General features: G+C 48.9%; 1 protein-coding gene across 1 annotated transcript in view; it reads left to right on the forward strand.

The window, feature by feature from the left end:
• The window catches only part of SIDT1 (SID1 transmembrane family member 1), a 105,515-nt gene that overhangs the window by 27,870 nt on the left and 55,985 nt on the right, over positions 1-21,660 (forward strand). The window contains exons 2-3 of the mRNA XM_015412898.1: positions 14,831-14,952; positions 20,164-20,334. Coding sequence (XP_015268384.1) covers positions 14,831-14,952; positions 20,164-20,334 — 293 coding nt within the window. The remainder of the gene's footprint in view (positions 1-14,830; positions 14,953-20,163; positions 20,335-21,660) is intronic.

The following is a 21,660-nucleotide window of genomic DNA, read 5'->3' on the forward strand; positions in this document are numbered from 1 at the left end:
GGGGGGTCAACAGTGGGAGGGCTTCTAATGTCCTGGCCCCACTGGTGGACCTCCTGATGGCAGCTGGTATTTCTGGCCACTGTGTGACACAGAGTGTTGGACTGGATGGGCCTTTGGCCTGATCCAGCATTGGCGTCTCTTATGTTCTTATGTTCAGAACAAGATCAAGGGTGTCAAACATAAGGCCCGGGGGCTGAAACCGGCCCATCCAGGGCTCTTATGCGGCCCGCGAGCAGCTAGTGGAAGGGAGGGAACAGGAGACTGTTGAGGGGGGAGTGTGATTGCGACCTCAGCACGGCAGAACAACCTCATCTGCAGCAGTCAAGCACCGTGGGAGTGTCTGCCCAGTGCTACACCGCTGGCTGTCCAGTCCCCCCATACAAGCTTTCCTTAGCACCGCCCTCCCAGCCCATGGAGCCTTGCAGTGAGGATACAACAACTCGGAGCTTACCAGCTGCTGTCCTTTATGCAGGTTATATCTCCGGTACTTGGCATTATGCTTTCTGGCACACACGGCCCGGCCTGACAAAGTGACATTTATGTCAGATCCAGCCCTCGTAACCAGTGAGTTTGGCACGTCTGAACTAGATGTTGTAGTTGCCATAAAGAGATTCCCACGTTGCTGTATTCATTTGGATTGGAGCAGCTTTCCCATGAGGAAAAGCTGAAGGGTCTGGGTCTTCTCAGTTTAGAAAGGAGATGACTAAGAGGGGACAGGATGGGGGTAGTGGAAGGTGCCATCAAGTCACAGCGGACTTATGGCAACCCCGTAGGGTTTTCAAGGCAAGAGACATTCAGAGGTGTTTTGCTGTTGCCTTCCTCTGCGTAGCAACCCTGGACTTCCTTGGTGGTCTCCCATCCCAATACCAACCAGGGACAACTCTACTTAGTTTCCGAGATTTGGCGAGACTGGGCTAACCTGGGCCATCCAGGTCGGGGTAGAGGTTTATAAAAGTATGCCTGGGCGGCGGGGGGGGGGGGGGGGATAGAGAAAGGAAGAAGTCCGTGGAGAGGGGTGTATGTGTGAGTGGGGTGGGGGCGGTTCCGCAGGACGGATAAAAGAGAGTACGTCTTTATTTATACTTTATACGTTCAATGGAGCTGCGGTGGCTCAAGTGGTTAAGTCGCTGAACTGCAGGCTGTGGAAAGTCGGTAGTTCAGCAGTTCGAGACCCGAGTGTACCGCATGACAGAGTGAGCTCCCGTCTCTAGTTCCAGTTCCTGCCAACCTAGCGGTTAAGCAAGAAGTAGATAAATAGGTACTGCTTCGGTGGGAAGGTAACAGCGTTCCATGCGCCTCAGTGTTTAGTCATGCCGGCCACATGACCACAGAAATGTCTTCGGACAGCGCTGGCTCTTCGGCTTTGAAACGGAGATGAGCACCGCAACCCTAGAGTTGGATTCCACTGGCTTTCGAGCAAGGGAACCTTTACCTTTACTTTCAAGGAGTAGTTAAAATGTGGGATTCACTGCCAGTGGTTGTAGTGATGGCCACAGGCACAGATAGTTTTTAAAAGGAATTGGACAGAATTGTGGAGAACAGGCCTATCAGTTGCTATTAACCACGGTGACAAAAGGAAACCTCGACATTCAGAGGTGGTCAACCTCTGAATACCAGTGCCAGGAGGCAATAATGTGAGGGGAAGGCCTCGGCTTCTGTACCCAGCTGTTGGCTTCCAACTGGCTGGACATTGTGCGTACAAAAAGCGAAGGTCACAGCTACAAGAAACTTCTGCGAAAAACAAGAAGAAGCTGCCACACAGAGTGCTGCAAAGTGTAAATATACAAGTATCACAGTATATCAAAGTAGATAAATATTGTTCAAAGAGTCGTTTTTAAAGAATTATAGGAAGACGTTGGCGAAATTCCCTGGCGTATGCTTCCGTTTCGTACTGTACTTCTTCTGAACGTCGTCAGGTAAACAACATTTGTGTCCTCCAATTATTCATTCATTATGGATTGCAATCATTCAGAAACATATTCAAGATGGTCCTCATCCATTACACTTAGTAACTCTCAAGGACGGGCATGCTGATAGAGGTAGTAAAGGCTTTACTTACTCAACGTCTTTATTATGGGCTGACTTATGGGCTCTCTGTGCATGACCGTGGAGCCCTTTCCAGGTGCAGAAAGGAAGAAGAAGAAGAGAAGAGATTGGATTTGTACCCCGCCCTTCACTACCCAGCGGAGTCTCAGAGCGGCTTACAAACTCCTTTCCCTTCCCCTCCCCACAACAGACACCCTGTGAGGTAGGTGGGGCTGAGATAGCTCTGACAGAACTATGGCTTGCCCAAGGTCATCCAGCAGGTGCAAGTGGAGGAGTGGGGAATCAAACCTGGTTGTCCCAGATTAGAGTCCGTGCATTACACCAAACTGGCTCTACACCAAACTCGAAGAGGATCGTGATTGGTGGGCAGTCTGAAACTTCAGGGTTGGACTTTCTGGAGTGGTTAGATCTAGAAGGATCCAGATGAAGCCATTGATTGGAAGAAGCCGGAGGGCCTAACTGGATGTGGCATTTCCCTTATGTATTAGATACGTGCATGTATATGATTAGGCCTAAGCCAAATACAGGGCGAAGAGGATCGTGATTGGTGGGCAGTCTGAAACTTCAGGGTTGGACTTTCTGGAGTGGTTAGATCTAGAAGGATCCAGATGAAGCCATTGATTGGAAGAAGCCGGAGGGCCTAACTGGATGTGGCATTTCCCTTATGTATTAGATACGTGCATGTATATGATTAGGCCTAAGCCAAATACAGGGGCTGCGGTGGCTCAAGTGGTTAAGACGCTGAACTGCAGGCTGTGGAAGGTCGGTAGTTCAGCAGTTCGAGACCCGAGTTGCCGCATGACGGAGTGAGCTCCCGTCTCTAGTTCCAGCTCCTGCCAACATAGCAGTTCGAAAGCAAGAAATTGCAAGTAGATAAATAGGTAACACTTTGGTGGGAAGGGAACAGCGTTCCGTGCGCCTTGGTGTCTAGTCATGCTGGCCACATGACCACGGAAACGTCTTCGGACAGCGCTGGCTCTTCGGCTTTGAAACAGAGATGAGCACCGCAACCCTAGATTTGGATTCCACTGGCTTTCGAGCAAGGGAACCTTTACCTGTTTAAGCCAAATACATGTGTATATCTAAGGGCCAAACTAAACGTTATAGTTTCTAAAGAGTTCGTTCTCGGTTCCCTGGACTCATGTTCCCTGCAGCTATAAGGCAGCTGGTGTGGGGGACAGCCTGGTGATTGTCCATCCTTCCCTCCCCCCTTCTTCTCCTTCAGCTCCTCCTCTCTTTTCCTGGCCTAGTGTGCTCGTTGATGGTGTAAACACATCTGATGTCACAGGGCAATGTACACCTGGAAGCATGCATGAGGAAAACTCCACATCTGGTTAGGACCTGAGCTAGAAAACACCCCCTCCAGTGGTAGATTTGGGGCTGCTCAGCCTCATCCAGCCCTGAGATTTATTTATTTTTTTTGGTGCAAGTGGTACGTTTGACCCCTCTCCCCAAACATCTCAAGGAATGTGTGGCCACAAGACCGACCGCTTTCGATGTGTTTCTAGTGGGGGAAGGACATTCTGCAAAGAAGCCAAGCTGGTTCTTGCTGCCTTTGCTCAATGGATGTGAGGTGGCCCGGGGGGCCGACTGGGAGTCTTTAGTGATCATCTTAGGCATTTTGGAGCTTGATCGTTTGTAAATATGCAGGGGGGCGGGCGGGATTGCACAAAGACAGGCAGTGCAGGTAACAATGCTGTTACCCCAAAAGTAACAGCACACCCTTGAAGTTCTCCAGGACGTCTTGCCAGTTTCCTCCAAATAGTCTGTCTCTCTGTAGTGTATTCAAAGCTGCCTTGAATGCATGATATGTTGTGAAACATCTAATTGAAGTGTAATGTAAAGCTTCGTCCTGGGCTAGGATCCAAATCCATCCAATCGCATTGCTACCCCAGGAAGCACCTAACCAATCACTTTCAAGCAAGCTCCCTGAGCGGGAACATCCGTGATTGGTCCTTATGTGAACAACCTTATTGGTTGGTATTTGTACAGTGGGTGTGGCTACATTAGCCGGGAATGTTTAAAAGCAGGACAGCTGCCATGTAAAGGCTGTTCTGGGTATCAGATGTTGATCCGTGTTGGAGTTGTGTTCGAGTTGAAGAATAAAGTTGTGTTCTTGCTGAATCACTCTCCGACTGCTTTGTTAAGCAAGCGACTTAACACTCTCTTTTTCTAAACAGATTCAAACTCCAGAACTCCCCCCCCGTCACCCTAGACTTGCTTCAGGAAGAGGGGTGTGACATGAATTCCAGTGGCTTGGAATGGCTGGGAGCTATAAAGGCTTTTTAACTGGGACACGGTTATCTGGGGGTGGTGGTGGATGGATTGGCCACTAGTACTTCTCCCCTGTTAGGCAGTGTTATCGAGGCAACGGACATGAAATTGAGCAAACTCTGGAGGACAGCGGAAGACAGGAGGGCCTGGCGCGATGTGGTCCGTGGGGTCGCAAAGAGTTGGACTCGACTGTGCGACTGAACAGCAACAACAACAAACTTCTCCCCCAGTGGGCCAATGTCTTCCCCACAGGGCTGCCAAATTCCAGGTCAGGCCTGGAGTTCTCCCAAAATTACAACTGTTCCCAACTACAGAGATCAGTTCCCCTGGAGAAAAATGGCTGCTGTGGGGTGTGTGTGTGTGTGGACTCTATGACATTATACCTAGGTTTGCCAGCTCTGTGTTGGGAAATGCCTGGAGATTTTGGGGGTGGAGCCTGGGGAATGCAGGGTTTGGGGAAGGCAGGGACCTCAAGCAGAGTATAATGTAGGATTCCCATTCCCCAGGTGAGGGTGGGGGATTCCCCGCTTTTTGGGGCTTCCGCCCGCCGCTGGCCAGCTGACCGGTGGGGGAAACCCCGCCCCCAAACAAGGACATAGTGAAGCAACGTCCCCGATGCAGTGACATCGCGCAGGAGTGACGTCATCATGTTGGGGACGTCGTGCAGTGATGCTCTGGTTTGAGGGCAAAACTCTATAGTGTGACCCCAATTTTACCGTAGAGTTTTGCCCTCAAACCAGAGCGTCGCTATGCAACATCCCCAACATATAACATATAACATATCCCCTCCATATAACATCTACAAACAGCTGCATCAGCTGTTCGATTCCCACCGTGGCCAGAGTGAGCACCTGGCCCCAGTCCCAGCTCCTACCAACCCAGCGGTTCAAAAGCACGATGTAACACCAAATGTGCGAGTAGATCAATGGGTACCTACCTTAGATGGTAGGGGGCACCCTCCCCCCGTCGAGGGGGGTTCGTGGAGTGGTGGTGAGAGGCGAGGCGAGGCGACGAGCGGCGGACGGCGAGCGGCGGAGAAATGGCGACGGAGGACAACATCTTCGAGGGTCCGGACGATGGTGAAAAAGGCGGAGTCAGGAGGACGCCGGAGTGTGGAGGGCGCAGGCGCGGCGGAGCCTCAATGGACGGAGCCGGAAGCCGCACCAGAAGCGTGCTGAGCGCCAGAGAGGCCCGCTGTATCACCACCGGAAAAAGATCACGGACAGAAAGAGGTAGAAGCCAGAAGAAGCCGTGCCGACGAGCCGATCCAGAACGTCCCTCCACTGGGTGCTGTTAGGACAGTCCCCACCCCAGCATACATGTGGCCCTAGGTAAGGGATAATGGTTAACTGTAGCCTCTCAGAGACCCCCTGGGGGGTGTTCGAGCGGGGTAGCAAGTTGAAAGTTAAATAAATTAAATAAATAAACATGATAGTGTCACTCTGTGTGACATCATTGCATTGGGGATGCTGTTGCGAAACATTCCTGTTTGGGGGCGGAGCCCCACCCCACTCCTGGAAGGCTCCCTCCCACCCCCTGCCGGCACGTCGTGGAGACCTGGCAGCTCTCGTATAATGCCCCCGAGTCCACCCTCCAAAGCAGCCATTTTCTTCAGGGGAAGCTGATATTGGTCATCAATAAATAAATAAATCTGGCGATCGATTGTAATAGTGGGAGATCTCTAGGTGCCACCTTGAAGTTGTCCGTCCTAACTACATCCCACTGAGGTGCCTCTCTTCCCCAAACCCTGCCCACCCTAGGCTACACTCCCAAATCTGCACATGGCTTGGGGGAGGTGGTGTCTGGCGCAGTAGAGGTGTCCAGGGCTTGGAATGAGGTGGCTTGCTGGGCAGGTGGGCTGCCTCTCCCTCCCTTCCTCCTTTGGAGGGTGGGGCCAGGGGGCAGGGCCTTTTTCCTGGGCTGTTTTCCCAGCCCAGCCCACTCTTGCCATTGTCCACTGTCACAGCAACAGGCGGAGAGGTTCAGATTGCACATCCAAAGACCTGGCTTGCAACAACATCCAATGATGCAGCCTGTATGATAATGGCCATCATAGCTGTGACTCCTGGCTATCAGGAGGTGGCAGATTTGGTTGCAGTGGAAGCTGGGTTGGGGTGGTTCACCCTCGTCCCGCTGTCCATTCTTGCAATCGGAATTGCGCACGCAAACTAGGTAAAGGTAAAGGTTTCCCTTGCTGGAAAGCCAGTCGAATCCAACTCTAGGGGGCGGTGCTCATCTCCGTTTCCAAGCCAAAGAGCCAGCGCTGTCCAAAGACGTTTCCGCGGTCATGTGGCCAGCATGACTAAACGCCAAGGCGCACGGAATGCTGTTACCTTCCCACCAAAGCAGTAGCTATTTATCTACTTGCAATTTCTTGCTTTCGAACTGCTAGGTTGGCAGGAGCTGGGACCAGAGGCAGGAGTTCAACTCTGACACACGGCACTAGGGTCTCTAACAGCCAAACGACAGACCTTCTGATTTGTAGCTCAGCATCTTAACCTTAGAGCCACCGTGGCCCCCCCTGTGGGTGGGAAAGCAACCAGGGTAAGGCCTGCATTGATTGAGCAACTGGACTGCAGGGACACCCCTCTTCCAGCACCCTGCGTGGTTAATTTCGCTTAAACCCCCCCACGAGATCAGCCGCAGATCTCCCAGGATCAAATCTGCTTTGCCATTTTATGTTTGCTGCATATTACCCATGTGATCAAGGAAGGGGGACCTGCCTTGTTGCTTATGAGTGAAGGCATGTTGGCTGGTGTGTTTTGGAATGACATTAGCAAAATTGCTCTTGGCGGGCTAATCCAATGCAGCGTTCAGGTGGATTTGGCAGACTGATCAAAGGAGCCACACATGTGTCGGCCCTCAAAGTATTTTGCAGCAGAAACTGTTTTGTTAACGATGAGGATGTCAGGTGCATTCTGCACTCCCGAGGACAGGCAAGGAGAATGCTTTGGAAGCAGACGCCTTCCTGTTGCTGTGGAGAGAAGATCTGCAAAATACTGTTTTCTTTGTCCTGAGAGAGCCCCCACTGCCCCGTGCACGTATAAGTGTGGTTGCCTTGGCTACACTGGTATCACGTCAGAGTTCCTTGCATTAAACATGTAAAGGATGACTACTAGGCATGCAGTCTTAAAATATGTGCGCGTCCCAAGGAGCCACAGCCTGATCAGGGCCTACACATCTTCCAGGGTGCTTTAGGGATGACCCTTTGTCAGTTATACTTATGCTGGCTCAATTCAGATTTATTTAGAACATTTTTATGCCACCTTGCTTTTGGGCCATGGCCCGCAGGTTGAGGGTGGCTGGAATCTACAAACCGTTGGTGTAGAGAGCCAGTTTGGTGTAGTGGTTAAGAGTGCGAACTCTAATCTGGGAGAACTGGGTTTGATTCCCCACTCTTCAATGTGCAGCTGCTGGTGTGACCTTAGGTCAGTCACAGTTCTCTCAGAGCTGTTCTGGAAAGAGCAGTTCCCAAAAGAGCTCTCTCAGTCCCACCTACCGGACAGGGTGTCTGTTGTGGGGAGGAGAGGGGAAAAGAGACTGTAAGCCGCTCTGAGACTCCTTTGGGTAGTGAACGGCGGGGTATAAATCCAATCTCTTCTCTTCTTCTTGTACTGTCACATTGGTCGGTGCACGATCTGAGGACAAGAGCAACATCCGTGTAATCAGGGCTATTTGGGGGCAGGAACGCACAGGAACAGAGTTCCGGCTGGCTTCAGAGTTGGCCATGCCCACTACAGCCAAAACTACAGAGGGAAGGACTGGAGAGCAACCCCTCCCCAGCGACTCCAAGGTAGGGGGACCTGGAAGGATCGGGGAGGCATTTAAATGCCTCCTCTGCCTGTCCAAGGGCCGGCTTGCCTTGATGCCCCATGGCCATGGGGTGCCCGGGCAAGCCAAGGGAAGGCAGTTTAAACTTCCTTCCCTCCCCTCCAAGGGCCGGCTTGCCAGGACAAGCCAAGAGAAGGCATGGGGTGTGGCCCGATATGCTAATGAGCTGTGCTGTCAGGGGTGTGGCCTGATATGCTAAAGAATTTCTGCTGTTGGGTGTGGCCTATTATTCTAATGAGTTCCTGCTGGGCTTTTTCTACAAAAAAAGCCCTGCACACCCGTGTAGTTCTTGCCCTGTTCTGAATAGCCAAGGCTCGCCTGATCTCCTCAGACCTCAGCTGCTAAGCAGGGCTGGCGCTGGTTAGCACTTGGACGGGAGACCGCCCAGGGAGTCCAGGGTTGCCAAGCAATGACAATTAAGGTTTGAACTTGCACGTGTCCTCTGTGAGATGCAAGCAAGCAGTTGGCTGAACGGTATTGCTAAGGCGCTGAGTGAACATTTCTCCGAGAAGCTGTATTCAGTCCAGGTCTTCCCTCCTTTGTTCTTTCACTGAAGTACAGAAACCACCCCAAGTCCATCCAGAATCATCTGAAATGCCACCTGAGAAACACGGTTCCCTTCCAGGCTGAGACCAGTAGGGGAACCCCTGAATTCACAAAACCAGAATCAGAAACCATGTTGGTTTGCACTCCAGGGTGTGTGCTAAATTGGCGGGCAGGGCGCTAAAACTGTGAGAAAGCATCGTCACCGCTGTTCTGACGGGAGTACCGAGAATGTGGGAATGAAACCAGGCAAGCAGCTCGGAACCGGTGGCTCTAGCACCAGGTGTAGCCACAGTAGGCTCAAGTAGCTCAGTATGGGTTTCAGTTTAGAAAACAGAATGAAATCTTTAAACTGAGTTATATTGGAGGGATAGTCATATTGAGTTATTGTCCGATTCCCCATGCATTCGAAATAAATCCACGTTTGTAAACAAAGTCAAATTTATTCTAAAGCGATGGTTAGATCAGGAACACAAGAATTGTTAGGAATAACTACAGACCCAAGAGGGGAACATAATAAAGGAACTTGAACCAGGTGAGGGCCAATGAGCCCAATTCCCGCTGGCGGGAATGTAGATAAAATGAGCCATTTTATCTACTCACCGAAGCTTTCGAATCGCTGGGTGGACGATGAGCTGGGGACAACAGGCTGGCTGCTCACACCAGCGTGGGGCTTGAACCAACACAGTTCAGATGTTAAGACAGTGGGATATACCCACTGTGCTACCGCTCCCCAGTATGCTCAAGTAGCTCAGTATGGGTTTCAATTTAGAAAACAGAATGAAATATTTAAACTGAGTTATATTGGAAGGATAGTCATATTGAGTTATATTATATTGGAGGGATGCTGGAATGATCGGTATGTGAACGGAATGGCAGGCAAATATTTTTTTTTTGTGGGACTAAAAGGCTCCTTAGATACTTCCCAGAAAGGGGGAAAGATGGAGGTGAACACCTCTTAGTAATCCAAGTGCAAACCATGTGCAGATTTATTTATACATGTGTTTGTTTAAAACATGTCTGCCCTCGTTTATCTCCTTGGGCTCAAGCATTATCGTCTCAGACTGAAGGATTTATCCCAGTGCAAATAGGATGCCCCTGTGCATGTTTATTATGTATTGAAGGGATTCCACAACCCTTTTGAGCCCATGGGTTGTGGGCATAACCACAGAATGGCTGCCACAGGAGGTGGAGACGACCGCAAAATGTCAGTGATTGAGGTTGTTCATAACTGTAATAGTGACTAATGTGGGTAGCCGTTTTGGTCTGAAGCAATAGAACAAAGTTAGAGTCCAATGGCACCTTTAAGACTTTGTTGGTCTTAAAGGTGCCAATTGGCTCCTAACTTTGTAATAGTGACTGTTCAGCATTTCAGGCAGAAGCTCTCCTTTCAAAATTATCGTATTGTTTGATTTCTTTGTGTGTCCACACAGCTTGCCGTCTTTCACACAACGAAGACCCTTGTGCTGCGGTGGCAGCAGCTGCCAAAGCAACATTTTAAAAAATCCACATGACCAATCAGAAGCCCTACTTGGCAAATGTCCCATCTGGCTCCGCCCACTGGAGGGGCACCAGAAAAGATGTTGATGGGTGCAGAGGTGGCACTCATGAGCACCACATTGGGCACCCCTGACTCGCTGTGAGGTCTTTGGTGTGTCACTTCCTAGTAAAGAACTAGGGTTGGAATTTCCAGGGCTCCAGCCTGCCTCCAGCCAGCTGGCCAGCGGGGGAAGCGCCATCCCCAAACAGGCACATCACTGTGTGATGTCCCTGTCATGACGATGTCACCCAGAAGTGACGTCATTGCGTTGCCGACATCGGGGGGGGAGGGGGCGACGCTCTAGTTTTTGGGCAAACTCTATGGTTCCGAAGTCAAAAAGCCATAGAGTTTTGCCTAAAGACTAGAGTGTCACCCTCGATGTCGGCAACATGATGCTGTCCCTTCTGCGTGATGTCATCACACTTCATATGCACAAAATCAGATATATAACATCTTAGAACACCATCTTGGTTTACGATTTGGAGTAAGTAAGTATTAGAGCACTGAAAATCTATTTTTAAGAATTGTATTTAATTATAGTATGTTTATTATTGTATTTTATACTGTTTTTATTGTTATAATCTGGCATTTATGCCTCTGTTAGCCGCCCTGAGCCTTCGGGGAGGGTGGGATACAAATACAATAGGATCCCGGGAAGGGCCTGGGACTCCCCCACTAGGCAAGAGGTAGGACCTGGCAACCCTATAAAGTACTCAGAACAACTGGTGTTTGGGCTACAGAAACCTTATGGATAAGTAATCGACGTCAAGTTATTAGTAATGTTTTAAGCTTAATATTTTCAGTTATGTAAATGGGATCTTTGTTAATCTCTTGTTCTGAATTTTAACACATTGTGGCTTTTTAAGTATAAAAGGTTGCCGGTCCCTGTCCTATATATATCTGCGTTTTGAACTATAGCTTGGGCTCTAAATTATAGTGATGTCAACCCATAGTTTGGCATGGTGGGGTGAAGTGAGTTTGCCGTAGGAACCACCCATGTAAAGGCAGCATTCCAGCCCGAAAGTAAAATGTAGGGTCACTCAGAAAGTTCGAAAGCAGACCTTTCAATTTTCGTAGAAGTTGGACAAGGATCTGTTGGGGGGGGGGGTCTTTTTCTGTGGGAGGAACAGAGTCCTTTGATATTTGAGCTGCCAGTCTGAAGCATTTATCTAGCTAACTCGAAGCTGAGCCACTGTGGGCTACAAGAGAAGCGGTGAGGAGGTAAAGCAAGTCGAAAAGGGGGCTGAAGAGGAAATCAGATGACTGGAGTTCAAACTCCCCCCCCACAGGATGGCAAGTCAAGGATGATCTTTACAAGATGACTTTTTTGAAGAAGAAAGAGCACTGGAGACTTTGGATTTCTTTGGAGTAATTCATTTGGTTTCTAGACATAAGAACATAAGAGACGCCAATGTTGGATCAGGCCAAAGGCCCATCCAGTCCAACACTCTGTGTCACACAGTGGCCAGAAATACCAGGTGCCATCAGGAGGTCTACCAGAGGGGCCAGGACATTAGAAGCCCTCCCACTGCTGACCTGCCCCCAAGCACCAAGATGACAGAGCATCACTTGCCCCAGAGTCCCTATCTTTACCTTGTGGCTAATAGCCACTGATGGACCTCTGCTCCATATGCTTATCTAATTCCCTTTTGAAGCCGTCCATGCTTGTAGCCGCCACCACTTCCTGTGGCAGTGAATTCCATGTGTTAATCACTCTTTGGGAGAAGAAGGACTTCCTTTGATCCGTTCTAACCCGACCGCTCAGCAATTTCATGGAGTGTCCACGAGTTCTTGTATTGTGAGAAAGGGAGAAAAGTACCTCTTTCTCTACCTGCTCTATCCCATGCATAATCTTGTAAACCTCGATCATGTCACCCCTCAGTCGTCCTTTCTCCACAGACGTACAGGTGAAGCCAGAGTTGTGGGAGTGCAGCAACAAAGACACAGGCACACTGTTTCCCACGACTTAATGGGAGATTGCCATGGAGTTAGTGTGGGAACTGGGCAGCCCTTTCTCACGGGACATGTGTCCACTCCACTCGTTATCCTTCACTATGTACATTTCTGATGATTTGAAGGAAAACTCCTTCAGCTGTGGGTGCTCAACAAAACCCACAAAACGGCCCTCATAAATCGATCCAGTGCTCTGTTGTAAGCAGTGAGGTTTATGAGGCTGATCTGTCAAGGGAGAGTGTTCCGGGCTCCTACACCTTCGCCGTGTGACGTTCCTAGGCAACAGCAACAGCCGGCGGAACACAGATGGAAGTAGAATGCCTGACCCAAAGGAGAGTGTCACTCGGATCTCAGAATAGCAGCAGAGACTGGGCCCTGGCGAAGCCGCCCGGCCTCGGTCCACCCACACAGCTCGCAGCAGCAGTGGCTTTTGCTTCTGCCTGGGTGTCTGTTGACCAGATTGTGTGTGTGTGTGTGTTGGGGGCAGTGTTCCCTCTAAGCTGAGTTAGTGTGAGTTAGCTCACAGTTTTTTAGCCTCTGGCTCACAGATTTTTTTCTCAGCTCAGGAAGGATGGCTCCAGAGCACACTGATTTAATGCAGCAGTCAAATGGCTCGCTCAGAACTTTAATGCCAGTAGCTCACAAAGTAGAATTTTTGCTCACAAGACTCCACAGCTTAGAGGGAACATTGGTTGGGGTGGGGGGATGGATTGGAATGTGGAATCCTCTTTTGTGTGTTTCCACATGGTCTGCCTCACGGCCCAGTGGGTGCTCTGGTTCCATCGTGAGAGGAAGAAGTGGCGCCTGGATCTGGATCTGGGTTCCAGTTTCCTATAGCCTGAGGCAGATATTCCTTCGGGCAGGAGTCCTCAACGTGGTGTCCACCAAGTGCTTTTAGAAAGTAGGGGGGGGGGCATGAGGCTTTCTTGCCCAGCAGGCTTTTGATCGGCCCCTGAAGATCTGATGAGCTGTGCCGATTAAAAGAACATTGTTTTAGTGGCGGCGGCTGCCAGTGTTTGTTTTATTCTCCCTCACCCCACTTTCTTCCCTGCACGTGGGCTTCCTCTGTGTATGTGTCTCCGCCTCCTGTGGCAGCCATTTTGCACTTGGGTCCGCCTCTTGTGGCAGCCATTTTGTGGCTGCGCCCACCACACGATGTCAGAATGCCAAAAGCACCCACAGGCTCAAAAAGGTTGGGTTCCCCTGCTTTAGGGGTGCCTCAGTCCGTTCTGAGCATTGTGTCTTTAAAGGTTTTCAGTGGAATCTAGTTGGACCACACAGGCCTGTTCCGCTAGCAGAGACATTTTGCTCCTGTTAGTTTTAAAGCTGGTATGCTATGCACGTCAAAATGGGGGCACCGATTGAAAGACTAAAGTCCTCCCAAGGCATGTTGCTTAAGGAAAAATGACATTCTTTATTGTTAAGGACCCCCGTCCAATGATAGGAAAGGAAGAGTAGGCATCCTGGGAATTTGTGGATGCTAGAATGGAGAGAGAGGCTAAGCGCACATCTCAGTGTCATGGAGGTTAGACAGCGAAGCAGGAAGAGAAGATGGTTAGCGGGAAGAAAGGAAGTTTACCCAGAATTCTGGGTAAAGGAGTAGGTTGCAGAGCAGACCAGAGGAAGGATAATGAGGAAACTAACCAATCCACCTTACTAGTAATAGAGCCCCCTTTGGAGTACTTGTGTGTTTGGTACAAAGAGACATTGTATGGTCCTTCAGTTCCAGTTCCTCTAATGCAACCAGTGTTCCTCTAAGATGAGTTAGTTTGAGCTAGCTCACAGTTTTTTAGCCTCCGGCTCACAGATTTTTGTCTTAGCTCAGGAAGGAGGGCTCCAGAGCAAACAAATGTATGCAGGAGCCAAATCGCTCGCTCACACCTTTAATGCCAGTAGCTCACAAAGTGGAATTTTTGCTCACAAGACCCCGCAGCTTAGAGGGAGCATTGAATGCAAGGAGCTTTTTCCTGACTACTCTAGGGGAACAGGTTAGGGTTGTCAGCTCTGGGTTGGGAAATACCTGGAGATTTGGAGGGGTAGAGCCTGCAGAGGGCAGATTTTGGAGTGGGGAGGGGCATCAGCTGGGTTTAATGCCACAGAGTTTACACTCCAAAGCAGCCATTTTCTCCAGGGGAACAGATTTTGGTCATCCGGAGATCTATTATAATAGTGGGCAATCTCCAGATCAGTGTTCCCTCTAAGCTGAGTTAGTGTGAGCTGGCTCACAGTTTTTTAGCCTCTGGCTCACACATTTTTCTCTTAGCTCAGGAAGGATGGCTCCAGAGCGAACTAATTTATGCAGTAGTCGAATTGCTTGCTCACAACTTTAACGCCAGTAGCTCACAAAGTAAAAATTTTGCTCACAAGACTCCACAGATTAGAGGGAACATTGCTCCAGATGCCACCTGGAGCTTGGCAGCCCTAGGACAGGTCCATCTGATCCAACCCCTACCCTGGAAAGTTTGTGGGTCTGTTTTTTTGGTGAGGTCACATCATCATCATTCATTGTGTGTTGCACTGTGAAGTGCAGCAGCAACTCGGTGGTAGAAATAGCCATGACGTACTACTGTGTTTTGAATGGGACAGGATGATGCAGGTTTGCTGTTCCTCAGTGCCTGGATCTGACCCACTCTGTCTCCGCAGGTGGATGCAGTCCGGGTGAACGTACAGAGCGACTCAGAAGATCTTCAGTATCCGGTCTTATTTGTGGTTCGGCAGCAGAAGGGGGTGCTTTCCTGGCAGGTCCCTCTTATTTTTCGAGGCCTGTAAGTAGCATCGTTTAGATTTGCCATCTGTCACAGGGTTACTGCTGCCCACCGTGAGAGATCTGACACTGTGGTGCTTAAACTCTCCCCAATTTGGTATCTCCAACTGGTACAAAATTGCGACACAGTCCCCCTTCCCTTCAAATCACCTGAGTATAGGAGACTCTTACAATCCGTGTTACATTTTTACTGTTTTCCATTTTTTTTTGCACTCTCATCTGATTGCATGCCATGCATAGTAATCCAGGCGAAGGACGTACAAGATCGTGACCATTCTGATAACATGATTATAATCAGGGCTTTTTTTGTAGAAAAAGCCCAGCAGGAACTCATTAGCATAATATGCCACACCCAACAGCAGAAACTCATTCGCATATTATGCTACACCCCTGACAGAGAAGCTCATTAGCATATTAGGCCACACCCCGTGTTACCAGAAGTGTGGTCATTCAGCCACACCCACCTTTTGCTTCTTATTCTGTTTACCTTGTTTGTTGTCAAAACCCAGGGCTTTTTTTGTAGCAGGAACCCTTTGCATGTTAGGCCACACACCCCTAATGTAGCCAATCCTAATGAGTCCCTGCTGTTGGGTGTGGCCTATTATGCTAATGAGTTCCTGCTGGGCGTGGCCAACTCAGGAGCCAGCCGGAACTCCGTTCCTGTGCGTTCTTGCCCCAAAATAGCCCTGATTATAATTCTAACTGGGCGGGGGGAATAGAAGGAGGTGGCTCAGGTCAGAGTTAACATGACGTCAAGGTTTATTTTGACAGAGGTTAGTTTATGAAAGAAGGGCTTGGCTCTCAGATGATCACTCAAATTCTGGTTTGTCTTTGCTAACGGTGGCCCGAAGCCAGGGAGGACAAATAGAACTCAGAGTTGTGGGGAATGGGTCAGGGACCCTTAGCTATGGTTGTCATGGTTAACTAAAGGGTAACTTTTATCTCCCGTGGAGGCTCCGTTTGAAGAGGAGAAGCAGCAGCGTAGTTTTCTGTACCTTAAGGAGTCTCAAAGTGGCGTACAATCACATTCCATTCCCCCCTCCCCACAACAGGCACTACTGAGGCAGGTGGGGCCGAGAGAGTTCAGAGAGAACTGTGACTGACCCAAGGTCACCCAGCTGGCTTCATGGGAAGGAGGAGTGGGGAATCAAACCTGGGTCTCCAGGTTAGAGTCCGCCACTCTGCAGAGAACTGAACTTGGTCAGCGTTGGCCTTCATGTCTGCAGATAACATCTAGGAAAGTAGGTTACTTGCCTGAATCGAGCAAGATAAAATGACAAAAATAATTAGAAATGCCAATGATTGCAGGCTAACTCTAATGGACTGTTCTTTCAAGTGTTCAAAGCAGATCGTATATGTAGCAATGATAGAACCCTTACGACGACACTGGAAGGCAGGTCAGCGTTATAAGCCCAGCGTTGCAGTTGGGAGGGGGGGTAGGAAGACTTAAGGCCACTTAGCGAGTTCATGGCAGAGATGAGATTCGAACCTGGGGCTTCAGCATTCATAGCTCAGCCTCTTGGTCCTTGTGGCTACCCCAGTTCTGCCTGTGTCCTCCTTAGTAGCCTGTTCAGTACAGCGAATGTCTCCCAGCATAAAGCGCAGCGACGTGACTCTTATGTCACTCTTAAGAGCTAAAAGGCTCTTTGCCTGTGGCTCTTAGACTAGGGGCTCTTTATGCATTTGCAGGAAGAACCCGTGGGCCGTTTCGAGCTCTCCTCTCTTTCCCCGGGGCAGTTAAACTTCAGTCTCTTGAAAGCTGGCTGGCAGCCATAAAATGTCCTTTATTTAAGGGATATTAGAGAATGAGGATTAGACCGTGCTGCATCGTGTTAATAAAGCAAGGTATCTGAATGAGTTGGAAAGAATTCAGGGTTTTTTTAATGTATGAATCTTGGAACAAGTAGACATTCGCCAAATACAAAAATACAATTATAAACATACAAGAGAAAAGAAGGAAAAGAACTTCCTAAGACTTTCATATAAAACAACAGCTTTTCATGTAAAATACCATCTTTCCAAGAGAGCCAATGTGATGTAGTGGTTAAGGGTGGCGGTCTCTAACCTGGAGAACTGGCTTTGATTCCCTACATCTCTACATGGAGCCTGCTGGGTGACTTTGGGCCAGTCTTAGTTCTCTCAGAAGTCTCTCAGCACCACATACCTCACAAGGTGCCTGTTGCAAGGAAAGCAAGGTGACTGGAAGCCGCTTTGAGACTCTTTAACGTAGAGAAAAGCTGGGTATAGAAAGCAACTCCTCCTTCAAATTTAAACACTAAATGTGCATTTATTACTTTTAAATACAGTAAAAAGGTAAAGGTAAAGGTTCCCTTGCTCGAAAGCCAGTCGAATCCGACTCTAGGGTTGCGGTGCTCATCTCCGTTTCAAAGCCGAAGAGCCAGCGCTGTCCGAAGACGTTTCCGTGGTCATGTGGCCGGCATGACTAAACACCGAGGCGCACGGAACGCTGTTCCCTTCCCACCGAAGTGGTACCTATTTATCTACTTGCAATGTCTTGCTTTCGAACTGCTAGGTTGGCAGGAGCTGGAACTAGAGACGGGAGCTCACTCCGTCATGCAGCACCCGGGTCTCAAACTGCTGAACTACTGACCTTCCACAGCCTGCAGTTCAGCGTCTTAACCACTTGAGCCACCGCAGCTCCTTTTAAATACAGTACAGCAGTTCTTTTCTACTTGTTCTGGTTTGATCCTCTCCTCCTTCTGGTTTGATCCCGTCCCAAAGCATTATAAATGGAGGACATTGTTCTTTTGACAAAAGGTATCTTGAACGAATTCTTCCCCATGCCAAATCTATCTACAAGCTTATCGCAGGAGCCAAGAATTCTGAGTTATCATAGTTTCAAACCCTTTACAGTCCCTTGGGGGTGGGGTGAGGAAAAGGCAGCCGCCGAGGAGTGAGTTGAAGGGCAGAGTGGAGAAGAAAACATTGGCTGGGGTTTTTTTATTTGCACATTTTGTGTTGTGACAGCAGATTGCCGTTTGCAAACACGAAGGGCAGAATCCATGTAAAGAAAACGTTCCATTATCAGAATAGAACGAGTCAGGAGCTGTGAGAAACTCGCAGGGAAGAAAGTAATTCATGCAGCAGCCAAATCGCTTGCTCACAACTTTAATGCCAGGAGCTCACCAAGTAGAATTCTTGCTCACAGGACTCCACAGCTTAGAGGGAGCCTTGGTCAGGAGCTGTGAGAAACTCGCAGGGAAGTGCCCACGCGGGTCCCCCGTTTTGTCCTCTGGCTTCTGACACCAGCCCCCAGCCGCCTTTCTCCACCCCTTCTTCCCACTGCTTCCTCTTCCTCCCATCGCCCCCCCACCACAGTCAGGGTGCCAGCTATTCACCAGCCAGCCTGCCCGGCTGCAGCACCACCACTGCCTGCTTGTTGCAGTGCTCCCCCCCCCTGCCCAAGCAGTGGGAGGGGGTGACAGTGGCTCCTCCCCAACATCCCTCCTTACCGCTCTGGCTAGCAGCCTGTCCCCCTTTCTCTCCCTGCTGCTGTGCTCTCCCATCCTCCTGCCCTCCACAACTCTGCACCCCTCATCCCCTTCTCCACCTCATCCCCTTCTCCACCTCCTCCACCGTCAGGCAGCAGCTCCAACAGAAGTGTGTTTCCTGTGCATATGCAGACAGCACTCCTTGGTTTTCACAGACTTGATCCCCCTCCATATTTTTTCAGTTTTCAGGTTTTTCTGCCAAGTTTGCAGAAATACGCCCCTTATCTTTACAAGGGCACAGTCTTCACATTTACGTGTCCACAGATCAGGCCGTGCTGGCTATTAGATATATTGATAGACTGGGAAAGAATAGCACAGTGCTGCGTTGACCTGCGCCAGTAACCTTCCTCTTTGTTCTCACTGTGCTTCTGAGAAGTGGGGGAAACCTGCTGTGGGGAAGACCCACTGTTAGCAGCTGTGGTATCATCGGGACGACTACAGAACCAGTGTCTGTAAGCTTGAATGCCAGAGACTTGTGACATCTGAAACAACGTTCCGGCTTGTTGTCACACTGGGTTCTCTTCTCTGTGTTAGATTCACTGGTATGGTACAGCCAGGAATCTCTATACATAGCAGAGTGCACTAGGCTACACACAACAGTAGCTTCTGGGTACTGTGCCTGCTAGCAAAGTTACAGAGTTACATGGAGCCACTTGTCAGTTTCAAACTAATAAGAATCCTTTATTCAAGGGACTACATTCTAGATAGTGCAGGTTGAGAGATAGGAGTGCAGGTTGAGAGATAGGGATAGAATCTGAACTAACTAGCTAGGATGAATGCAGATGCAGAATGCATGTCCTGCATCCATGGTGGACAGGGATGGAGAGTGTGTGCTCCTTCTTTGTGTGCGCGAGAGAGAGAAGGCATCAAGCCAGAAGGAAGGAAGTCTCATCCCTAAGAATAGCATTCTACTTCAAAGGGAGAGTATCAGATAGTAGGAAGGAGAAGATGCTGTGTGTGTGTCCTGACATCTCTATCGGTCTCCAAGGCTGCGGTCAGATGTGCCATTTGGTGCAGTCGGGAAGCACTCCTAGTTCATCCGTTGGTATTTGGCACGGTGTCGCTTGATCACACATCCCGTTTCGTTGTGGGCTCAGCCCGCCACTGTGCAATAAGACGGTGCGGATGGGGCAGGTCTGTTCATGTGTTTTGCCTGATTTTATCCATGCGCATAAATGACAGTGCAGTTTTTTGCACATGCGCTTCTCAACTTCTGGGAATTGAGTCACCGCTGTCACAGCTCACCAGTCCTTACCCAGAGCACTGTGATCCCTGTGGTTCACCAGTGAGACACTGTCGCCTAACACAGATGACTCCCTTTCCCCCTCATTTTTACAGCTGGCCTAGTTTCAACCCCTTTAGCAGAAGAAGAATCTCAGTTGCGATCATCATCAGTTCTCCCCTCCCAATGGACTTGTTCGCATGACCACCAGCAGTGTCCCCTCTAAGCTGAGTTAGTGTGAGCTAGTTCAAAGTTTTTTAGCCTCCGGCTCACACATTTTCATCTCAGCTCAGGAAGGATGGCTCCGGAGCAAACTTAATTTATGCAGCAGCCAAATGGCTCGCTCGCAACGTTAATGCCAGTAGCTCACAAAGTAGGGTTTTTGCTCACAAGACTCCACAGCTTAGAGGGAGCATTGACGACCACCTCTCTTGGATGTGGAAGATCAATAGGTATGGTTCTGGTTTTGTGTCCGCAGTTACCAAAGAAGTTACAACTACCAGGAAGTGAGCCGTACCCTCTGCCCGTCCGAACCCACGACTGAGAGTGAACCTTCGGAACAGACCATATATGTCGACGTGGCCTCCATGGCCCCATATAAGGTCCACTATGCACTCAAAGTTACCAGGCTCAAGAGCTTCGAACTTGGGTGAGTAGTCAACATTCCGTCTCTGCAAGCATCAAGGGTGGTTATGATTCCTGTATTGGTCAACGCTGCCATTGTCCGTGTGTTAAGCATCATCCAGTCACTTCAGCTTATGGTGACCCTATGAATTAATGTCCTCCAAAATGTCCTTTTCTTAACAGCCTCGCTCAGGTCTTGCAAACTGAGGGCCCTGGCTTCCTTTTATTTTATTTTTATTTTTAAATTAAAATTATTTTCTCAGAAAAAAGGTGGGATACAGAAGGGAAAAGGGGGTGAGGGGAAATATAAATTCATCAGGTTTGACAAATATTATGAGTATTGATATTATGAATTGACAAATATTATGAGTATGGCCTGGCGAGATCTTGTCCATGGGGTTGGGAAGAGTTGGACTCGACTGTGCGACTGAACAACAACAACGAGTTGTATACAGATAAGATCAGATGTATTGCCAAATGTATTATATATTTCAAGTATAGAAGCAGACATTAAAACATCAATATTACAGAATTTTGGGATAGATTCTCTCTTTGAAGAAGAAGAAGAAGAGATTGGATTTATACCCCGCCCTTCACTACCCAAAGGTGTCTCAGAGCGGCTTACAAACTCCTTCCCCTTCCCCTCACCTTCCTTCTCCTTCCTAAAGCTATGCATTTACTATAGCTGAGCCACTGGAAAACAAAGTTTGAAGGGCCACCAAAACAGACAAACGTGGGTTCTAGATGAAAGAATAAACAAGAACTTTCCTAAGGTTAACGATAATCTATTAACAATAAAGGAAATTAGTTTTTAACAATTGAATGATCTTCTACGCTAAAATTAAATCACTGTAAAAAAACCTTAACATTGCCTTAATTGTTTATCTGAATCTAGATTTTATTGTGGCTTCCTTGTATTGAGCCAATCCTTTTCACGTTGGGTCTTCCATTCTTCCTGGCATGATTGTCTTTCTGTCAGACTCACAGCAACAAATGAAATACACTCTTGCAGGAAGGTTTTATTTTATTGAAGCCATGAAGTACTTAGAACAGCTTTTCTGTTCAGAATAACATGAAGGACTTGAGACAGGGATAATAAAGCAAGTTTAAAATAACATGGGCCAATAGATATGGTTCCCGCGCCCGCCTTGAGGGCTCATCTCGCGCTCAAACCTTGAGAAAGCAACGGCTGTAGTTAATTAAACAATTCTTCTGTTCTCACACTACTGTTCATTATAGACTAAGCAAAAAGCCTCCAAACGCGCACCACCTGTAGCTTTGGCTGATAAGGTTTCTTCAAAGCAACGCTGGCGTACATGGAAAGGAATGCAGTTGACGATGAGCGCTTGAG

The sequence above is a fragment of the Gekko japonicus genome, unplaced genomic scaffold, assembly GCF_001447785.1.
Source record: "Gekko japonicus isolate JY-2015 unplaced genomic scaffold, Gekko_japonicus_V1.1 scaffold1488, whole genome shotgun sequence".
In the NCBI taxonomy this organism is placed as follows: Eukaryota; Metazoa; Chordata; class Lepidosauria; order Squamata; family Gekkonidae; genus Gekko; species Gekko japonicus.